This window comes from Amblyomma mixtum, chromosome 9, assembly GCF_055824585.1.
Source record: "Amblyomma mixtum isolate Tamu chromosome 9, ASM5582458v1, whole genome shotgun sequence".
NCBI classification, from domain to species: Eukaryota; Metazoa; Arthropoda; class Arachnida; order Ixodida; family Ixodidae; genus Amblyomma; species Amblyomma mixtum.
The window spans coordinates 54,433,841-54,444,101 of NC_143020.1; the positions used below are offsets into that span (position 1 = coordinate 54,433,841).

At 43.6% G+C, this 10,261-nt stretch overlaps 1 protein-coding gene across 1 annotated transcript; it reads left to right on the forward strand.

Moving 5' to 3' along the window:
* The first annotated feature begins 8,259 nt into the window (after positions 1 to 8,259).
* LOC149329070 (uncharacterized) lies at positions 8,260 to 10,261 on the forward strand. The gene is made up of 2 exons (XM_089562075.1): positions 8,260 to 8,271; positions 9,887 to 10,261. Exons 1-2 carry the CDS (start codon positions 8,260 to 8,262, stop codon positions 10,259 to 10,261), a joined length of 387 nt encoding a protein of 128 aa, XP_089418201.1.

Consider the following 10,261-nt stretch of genomic DNA (forward strand, 5'->3'; position numbering starts at 1 on the left):
GTGTGCATTTCTGTGCCTCGTGCTGCTGGAGTTTGATTGAAGACTTGGACAAGCAGCAGGATAAGGTGGTTCAAATCTGATCACGCACAGTTCCTTATAGAAGGAAATGTTTGCTGTTTTCTTCACGTTTAAATTGTGACCCCGTCGAAGAATGTTCTGAAGTGACTTATCCGGACATTGTAACCTCTGAGGAGGTTTCTAATAAATATTGGAATGAGAATTTCGCCGTCATTTCAAACCACTCGATTACTGTGAGTAGCAATATGCCTGCTTCAGTTCCAATAATTTTGGGTTGTATTTATAAACTGGCTCCCGATTATACGCAGGGGAAAAGGATAAGCTGGAGTGGAAAAGGATGAGCTGCGTTCAATTTTTTCGAGAACATGTGGGCAAGTAGAAATTATCCGTTAACCTTTTAACGGCCAATGCTAAAAAATTACATTTCAAAGTCAATTTTATGTCCCTTAAAATTAGACCCTTCGTCTAAATTTTTCTTTCTCATATCGTATTACACCTGTGGAAACCATCGGTACTATAATATTTATTCCCACTCATTAATTATTCGTTGTGTTCATACTAGTAAACGGGCATTATTTGGGCCTTGTTAAATTCAAGTGTTCATTGAGCCCTTTATCAGGAAAAGGAAATTTTGAATTTTCGGCTTCTCCAAAGCTGTGGCAGGACCCGTATTCGTAGTCAGGACGATACACCATGCGGACCAAGTTCAGCAGGGCGGTGGCATCGTACGAGGGGGTACCCAAAAGAAACCGGACTTATTTTTGTATGAACTTATTTGTTCACATTTTCAGCACAGACCTTCAATATCCTTCAAAGTACTCTCCACTTAAAATGATACGTTTGTCGAATCTTTCAATCCATTTATCAAAACATTGTTTAAATTCATCTTTTGTGATGCTTGACAGTCCCTCCGTCGTTTTTTTCTTCACCTCAGCAACATCAGCGAAACGCTTTCCATTCACCTGTCTTTTCATTCTACGAAACAAAGAAAGTAGCACGTGGCAAGGTCGGGTGAGTATGAAGGTTGAGGAACAGAGGTCATGCCATTTTTGGTCCGAATTTGTCGTAGAGACAGGGCTCTGTGAGCAGGGGCATTGCCACGGTGGAAAAACCAGTCACCCGTCTGCCACAAATCAGGCCTCTTCCACCAAACACTGTTGCCCAATCTTTTCAAAATATCCAAACAGAAAGCCTGGTTAACTGTCTGACTCTGCGGAACAAATTCTGAATGGACGACTCCTCTCAAGTCGAAAAAACAAATCAGCATTGTTTTGAGGTTTGGTTTCACCTGACGAGGTTTCTTGAGGCGAGGTGAATTTGAAGTTTTCCATTGGAATGACTGTTGCTTTGATTCAGGATTTAATTCAGGAACACTTGAGTTGTCCCCATAGCATCGTCCTTGAACGTCTTTCTTAATATTTCAAGAGTTTCCGTTCCACTTTTTTCTGAGAAAATATCAGAATTTCACCGGCGCACGCTGTTCACGAAAATCAGCCATTCCACAAACGACACTCACACAAAACAGTCGTCACTCTAAAACTATTCCTAAACCAGTCTGACCTCCTTCAGCGACGGCACTAGGCTTACTGACTCTGGAATGTTCGTTCTATGTGCTCCTAGCGGCAAAACGCGGTACCACAGAAGCCGTGCCGATTCAAAAAATCAGTCCGGTTTCTTTTGGGTACCCCCTCGTATCCCACAGCGGACTCGGAGGCTACGGCGGAGACGGTGGATTCGGTGGCGGGCTCGGCGACGGCGGTGGACTCAGATACAGGGAAGGACTGGGAGGCGGTCTGAAGTACGGTAGTGTTGGTATCAAGGGCTAGGTGTTTGCCACTATGCATCACCGCGCAACAATATGCGCTTTGGCAGCCTTGACCAGGCTCTTCAATTAAATTATGGAGTAGGACAACCGAGACAGTTGCCATTCAGCGGGCGACCAACAGTTCCTGCGGAGAAGAAAACATCAGTTCTGCATTCTTCATCTTGAAGATTTCTTCTCCAAAGCATCACCTGCATAAATATGCAACATCGGGAAAGTTTGGAATAAATACTCAAAGAAGAATTTCACCTCCATTCGAGATCAATCGATTTTATACGATAGCGAACTAACTGCTATCTTCACAGAAACCTTCAAGTACGTTTACAGGCTTGTTGGCACTTCAACTATATATCGTTAACCTCCCTTAAAACTATTAATTGGCAAAAAATGATGCAACCAGACTTACATATACCATACAACTTTTGCTAACAATACGCATATTATGGCAGCCTTTTTTTTCACAGAAGCTGCCCTGAAACACTTGTCTCAAGCGCACTTGCAATAATGCGCCGCGGTAATAAGTGTTTATTACGGCAGCTCGTAACAGCAAATAAGTGGCTGGGGTGTCTAGCTCGGCACGTTTCTGTGGCCCCTAACTATGCATGCATCGCTTCAGCCAATCAGGTGTGTTTTCTACGTTGTGTTCGAGTTTAATTACATATTTACGCCCGTGCGCAAAAAAGTGGTGAGACCATGAAAAGTGACAAAACTGTGTGTCATCGCTTTCTCATGGTACAGCATCTGCCTTTAACACATGCGTAAGGTGACTGATAAACTATCCTAGTCTGCTTGCTGCGCACTTCTGTCAGGCCACGATACAGAAGAAAATTGCAATAATCCCCAATAGCATGGTCTCTCCGCTTTTGCGTACGACTGTACTACCTTCTCCTGAGGGAAGGGAGAGAGCGCACAAGTAGAAACGCTATAGGGGAGGTGATGGTGAGTAAGAAGGCAGAGTAAAACGAAAGCAAGTTGGAAAAATTGTGAACGACGGGAGAATAAAATCATCAGTTGTGTTCTACGCATTATCCGCATGTTGACGCCGTCTTTTCTATCTCTCCGAATCCGATGGATATTTTAGCGAATTACTATCCGTCTGCAGTACGCGCACCTTTTAGTGCTCGACGATAGCTGCTGAGCTATGATTATTCATTTCGAGAACTTCCGCTTATTCTTGGGATTTGAGGTGCAGAATATGGATAAAAGAGATGCTTTACATTTTAAGAAAAGTTTAAGAACCAAATTTCTCTCACTTTGTCTACATTGGTGCAGTTCTCAACTTTCTGCAAGAGAAAAAAAAAGGCCCTAGAGTTTTTCCGTCTCACTGTCGAGATCTTCAGCTTCGGCGTGGAACATAATTGTTGTGCTGCCACGCGCAATGAAAGGGAAAGTTAAGCGAAAATTAGGATTGTGACAACAATCACAGAAGATATTTTTGAAATTGTTGTGTAATGTGCTCATCAGCCAAAAAGGAACCCTTTTCTTGAGGTCGATCATTATTTACTATGTTGAAAAGAACCAAATAGTTTTTTCGTGCACTAGTGGTGAGCGAGCGAGGTTTCACCGCCAGTGCGAAAAAAAGCCGCTTCTACCCTCGCCGAATTGAAGGAAAGTAGTGCCACCCGCTCTCATGCTGTCGCTTTGAAGAATCTTCCGAGAATAATGGTTTGCCTCTCCGCAACTCTTGGAAAAGCAGCATAGACTTATAAAAACTATCGAAAAAAAAAGATCATTCTAACGTACCGAATCTCGATAGATACGCGACCGCAAACTCAGGCTGCGCGTAAGCGCACCACGTGACCTTACAAGAATGAGTTAGAGCTTGGGGCTCCAGGTAATGATTGTGCAGCGGCCCATGCTTGCAGTTTTATTTTAGTTCATTTCCATGAGTTTCCGAACAACCGACAGGCCCTCCAGGAGTTGGAAAACATGAAAAGAAGTGACGAATGTAGAAAATCTTGTTGTAGCTTCTATCACAATTGGTAGCCATGGTAGCCATAAAGGCATTCTGGTAAGCGTAATATTAAAGAAGTTTACAATTATGTTCGGACAAGATTTCGTTCATAATTTTCGACGATGAGTCGAATATGTTGGAAAGTTTTCGGCTATCATATCCTGAGGTTCCTTTCTAAAAAAGCTTCCTTTCTTTCTAAATATGCCGTCACCGCGGTTAGCAGTCTTAGAAGTGCGTCAGCGTATTCTTCCTCAACACGCAAAATGTGCATTTCCATCAGCTATATATCGGATGTTCAAGCGAACAATTCCAAATATTTTCAAAAACAGGTTTTTGAGGCATAGTATTACCAGTGTTTACGCAGGCTAGAAAACTGGCGAATGATCTTAAGTAGTAAGCCGATTAATTAATTTTAATAGCTGACTTCTTAAATATTCTAAATAGGCAACTAATTTTAATTACAGATTCGTAGCTGGTCGTTAGTAATAACCTTGCCAGTTTCAGAATTTCGAAAGCGGAATTAGCCTTGCCGCTTTGACTCGACAAAATCGGGCTGCATCGTGCGAAAACATGTGTGTTTTCGAATGCATGTAGGCAAAGCGACCCCTCTGGTGCAAGTAACTGGTCGAAAAAGCCAAATTTGGACAAGCCACAACGCCAAGGGTAATCGCGTTTTCGAAATTCTAAAACCTGATATGGCTATTACTCACACCCAGCTACACATATGCAATTGCAATCAGTTGCCTATTTTTGACAGTTAAAACGTTAATTGTTAAAATTAGTTAACCGGCTTACAACTTAAGATGATTCAGCGGTTTTCTGGTGTCCGTCAACACTATTTATTACTATGCTGGCAAAAGCCTACTTTTGAGAATATTTGAAAATGCTCGCTGAAACGCACGATATATGAGTGATGAGGATACGCTCTTTCAGTGTTCAGGAAGAATACGCTGACGCACTTGCAAGACTGCCAACAACGGCGCCGGCAGGTCTCTTCAAGACGGTCACAGCGCACGCTTCGTTCATCAAGCAGCTTTAGCTTGGCGTGCGCAGTGAGCTGTCGTATTCAGCGAATCTGCGGGTAACAATTGCGCGTGCGCCAGAACGCCACGTGTCTCGTCTACGTCTTGCGGGCTTATGAACACTAACAAACCATAGCGTGTGCAGACTAGGGCACGTTACGGAATAAGCTGGCAACATGACGGAGCGCTGCTCGCCTACTTCGGAACAAATACTTGCGCCACTGTGTTCTTCAACGTGACAGCTTGCCCTAAATATTGGCGTCCACTTTCATTTCCGCTACCTTCGCCCACACGTCAAGGTATAACCTGCAGCATGCCGTTGTTTTCAAATAGTACGGCGATTTTCAGGCTGTTAACCTAGCTTAGACTTTTACCATCGCAGAGTGCACACAAACGCCCAGTGAGCATTATGGCGACGCCCAGGGATCGGTCTTAGGAAAGTTACGTATTGAGCGAAGCAGTTCTCCAGCTTTTTGTTAGCTTTTACCTTTGTTGTTTGCAAATTTTTTCTTGAAAATAAAAATGCTGACACTGCAAGCACTTCATTATCAATAGTCGCGAATAAAAGTTCCATTCAAATCAGCACTAATGCGCTGCCTACTTCTCCTTCCTAGACCGCGCCGCTCTGTGCACGTCCATTTGTTGGATGCACAGCGTGGCAAAACCAAAGAGTTGTGCTTGTGCTGCGTACAGCGCACGTTAGAAGCGCGCGATGAGACTTTTACGAGCAAGTAAAATTGTTTGCTCAAAACACGTTTCTCAGCTCGGCAGTACAGCAGCGTGATGTTTTTTTCTTATTTCGCAGATTTTCTTTAACTGCCGAAAAAAAAATATATCGTAAAATTCACGTTGCTGCAGAAAACTAGATTAGTTCTTTCTTAACGACCTCCAGAACCACCTTTAGTATGAAGTAAAGAATAAAAAAATGCTTATTTTAACCACATCTAGTTAAAACATACAGCAATTAAAAATACTCTTGGGAGTTCCACATGACGCCAAAGAGTATGTCCTAGCTTCGTTCTAGTCATCGTAGGCCGTCTTTATATATTTTTTGGTTCATGTTACATGCAGCGCCATGCAATTATTTCTACAACAAACACCTCAAAAGTCCGGGATTTTTCTGTTAATAACCACTTAATCGCTTGGTATCAACCCCGTCTGCACTGATCCGATAATGTAACGAGCATACTCGGCCTTTGATGAACCTTAACTTACTGTCGTGCGCTTCGGCGAGAATCAACTAGGTTCTTTTCATCACATATTGCACGCAGCCAAGTATACTGGAATCACGCAAACGAAAACAGAGATCTAGGTGGAAGGCAAATAGGACATAGTCTTCCTACGTCCCTGTTTTCGTTTCGGCGGTGCCAGCATACATTCTAGTTCAAATCACCAACTAGTCCGCCTTTCTTTGTTTTAGACGCTACAATATGAGCACTAGACAGATCTTCATATCTTAGCTATCAAGAATTTAAGAAGTGGAAAGTATATCAAATGTTCAACGCGCAGTATTTCTTCGCTTCAAGTAGAAAATGAATGCGGAAAATCCCTGGAAAGTGCGAGGGCTTGTGCTATGCAAAGGAGGTTCCTCGCTAGCGACCGACCATGGTTGGTTAGGCACTGGTGAGCGCTGTGGAGGTCAGGCTACATTTAGCATAATTATCTTCGGCGAAGATGAAAGCGAGAAAGCCGGGGCCGTTGCTTAGTGTCGCGGCATGTGGTTTTTTTTCTTTTTCAAATTTTTTCTCCTAAATGTATAATTGATTTCTTTCTCATTTTACAATTTCGCCAAAAAAGACTCAGCAGAAAGTGTGACATGAGTAATTAGCCCTGAAAGACTTTTGGTTTATTCCTTCCCTATTCATATGAGCCATACGTTTGCGGTGTCGAACTTCGGTACCTAAGCGATCGGATACAGAGCTTTCCTTAATCCTCAAGGAAACACATGCATGATGCTTATTGCTTAATATAGCTTAACGCTTTCACTTGAGCATTTATTTATTTATTCACTGCCTGCATCGCCTTTTTCAGGCATTACAGCAGGAAGGACATCTTTGTAACAAAATTCACATAGAAATCACATGCGCAAAACATAATAGAAAGCATCATCTGCTAGTACTGAAACAACATTTCATGACAATGCATTCCAGCCTGTAATCTAACGTGCAAAAAAAGAATAACGCAAGACATCACTTCTAAAAAAAACTTCACTAACTTTCAAAGAATGGTCACGCCTTTTCGATAGATAAGATGGAAGTTTGATGAATTGATCTCTACTTATTCTGGTTTTACATTGCGGGTTCTATTACTGCTGAATAGCGCTCACTACAGTTACCGGAATGATAATTTTGAATTGCGACTCCGTTTTTGATGACCCTTACTGCACTGATCTATTCTTACACCGTTAAAACTGAAAGGGAATTTCAGTCTGGTATCACAAATTCAAAAAAGTTGGGAACATTGGAAAAAGCAGCTAACTGCGTCAGTTTCGGCAATGCATCATTTTTAAACCGTGAGCATTTATTATTTTTTTCCCGCACAGCGTGCTGCCGGGAAAGCCCAGAGTGGAAGATAAAGGGGTGAGACATTTGTTTAATGAACGGGTGTTGAAAATCGTTTCTTTCAACGCCCCCTTATCTTTTCTGCCGTTATTGATTTTTCAGATTTATGTTTCAACTCTGCCGTGAACCTCTCAATATTGGCCTGTGCAAGCGCATACTATCGTTACTCAGAAAGTTATAGTAACGAAAGCACGGAAGTTATAGTCATGAAAACAAAGTACGTTGAAGATGCATAGAATGAAAACAAGACTGTTGTTCCACCCAAAATGTCCAAACTAGAGAAACGGGTTCAAAGCTTGGCCCAGTTCCATTTTATTCCGGTGGATTTCTGCCCTAAAGGGCATCCCCTGCCTAGGGGTTGGAGCTTCATTACGCAAGATGCCGAGTGAGAGTGGTTTAGGGTATACATTGGTTTTATCTTCTACTGTTGAATACATACAACAAATTAAAAAATAAAAATACTGAAACATCCGCTCTGGTCTTTCAGACGCCTTTACACAAGCTCTGCGTGAATTTAGCAGCAACTCCGCGTTCATGATGAACCGTATACACGGTATCGACGCGAATAGACTTTTGAAACATGTCCACTGCCCACTTCGGCTAAGATGCACGCGGGGAAACTTAAGAACGCTGCGTTTTCAACATACCTACACATTTTATCTACTGTAGTGCAAGAGTGAAGAAGAAAGTAAGCAATCATCTTGGCAATTGTTCGCAAAGGAATGGGATCGCGGAGAGGGAAATGAGTGACTCCGTTACGCACACGTCATGGAGGCGTAACTAATGCAGAAAGGACTGGCAAGAGAGACGGTTTATAAACGCCCGCCAGCCCAGGCAAAATTGCCACAGCATCCCTGGACTACAGCACGCTACAACATCGCCATGAAGACTCTGGTATGCGCTTTGAGTGTGACTGCTATCCGTTGAATCGCGCTTCGTACGCGGAGAAAAGACCGACGAGGTTTGCCACATGAAAGGAGAAGTTGCGCTGTTAATGCTGTCAGAAGAAATTTCTGGCCTTTCGGAGATTCGCGAAAAAATTCCAAGCTCGTGTCGCACCTAAAACAAGAACTTTGTGACTCTCGGGAACTCTGTAAGGCGCTGCGAGTTGGTACGCATAACACACAAAACAATGTTTTGTGTTGCACCTTGAATTTTTCTAGATGGTGCTACAGTGCAAGGAGCTGTAATCTGTGTCGCGAAATTTTGGGAAGAAGTAAAAATTTTATTCGGCTTTTAAACAGATCGGTAACGCTGCCATCCCTTCATGCTCCATTGCAAAGTGTGCTTCATTAAATGGTGCATTCATGATAAGCTTTCTCAGAGGCGCGAAAATGTTTAGGCTGCCGATTTATTGCATATCTTTTCGCAAGTTTGACGGCGGAGATGAGCGCAAATGCAGACTATAGGCTGGGATGTATTAAAGAAATTCATATACTCGTAAATATGACGCACAACTTTAGAAACGGCCGTCAATACTTTACCTCTGAAGGATATTAGCAGTGAGCGAAGCACTAGTGAGAACTTCACTAGTGAGAACTTGTGCTTGCCACATTACGTTGCGCAAATGAAACCCTCAAACTGCCTGGACCCACACCAGAACTTGCTTGCTGCGCGTGGGAAGTAAAACTGTGCAAAAAGAAACGGGGGGCAAAAGGAAGAGGCGAAGAATAAAACAACCTCATGACTTTGCTTCCACTTCTACTACTGATGTTTAACATTCATTGTTCTGAGCCAGCTTAGGTGCAAGAGGGCATCAATATTGCTCTTTCTCATTGCTTGTGCCCGTTTTATATTTACCTTCAAAAAGCAAAGTGGTTTGCCTTATCCGAATTGAAAAGTTTGATTGGGTTACGCTCGACCATCAGGAATATGAGGTAGAGCAACAGAGAAAAATTCGCTAATACCTGCGCGATCCAAGCGAGTAACTGTGGCCTCGCTCGAATGAGGATTTACCGACCCTTAGTGCCCTACAGAGCAGAACATCAAGACCATTGGCGCAAAGTCTTGGAAGAAAGTGCCTGTCCTTGCATGAAAGCAAGTACCAGCACTATCTCTGAAGTCATTGCGGGGAACATGTTCTCGCTTTCTATGCCTAATCTCCCAAGAGAAGAGATCCAAGAAGCGCCGAAAAACCACCCTCTCTCGTGAATGGCACCTGATTCGAAATAGTCTTCTTTCCCCTTATGCCATTCTAGTGCCTTATACAAAGGGGCTTTACGACGGAGAAGCTTTCTTAAGATATAGGCACAGCCTTTGCCAGCGGGAATTGCCTTCTAAGCAGTTTAGTGGGGCTTCTGTATCAGTATAGAGATTTCTACCCATCGGAGGGGGCACTACCAGAAATCTTCTTACCTTCAGGATATTCGTTGGAGATACATTATGAGCCACAAGGTGTGGCTCGGAACCAAAATTCTTGGGCTATAAACTTCTGACAGACGTGTACATATTGAGTGATGAGGACTTTTTCACTGATTCAATGATTTTTGTTGCTTTATATCGCCCACAGATTATCTTGTGCCTCGGGTCTGCTGCGCTCGCTTGTGCCTTGGCCGGTGGTCTGGGAGGTTATGGAGGCGGCTACGGTGGGGGCTATGATGGTGGCCTTGGCTACGGAGGTGGAGTTGGAGTAGGCAGCAGCGTGACACTACTGCGCGGTGGACCTGGCTTCTCCAAGGCAGTCTCTGGACCCGTATTCGTAGTCAGAACGATACACCACGTGGACCAGGTGCAGCGAGGAGGTGGCATCGTGGCCCACAGTGGACTCGGAGGCTACGGCGGTGGAGTGGGATTCGGTGGAGGTCTCGGCTATGGCGGCGGGATCGGCTACGGCGGAGGACTGGGAGGTGGCCTGAAATACGGCGCTGTTGCCATCAAGGGCTAA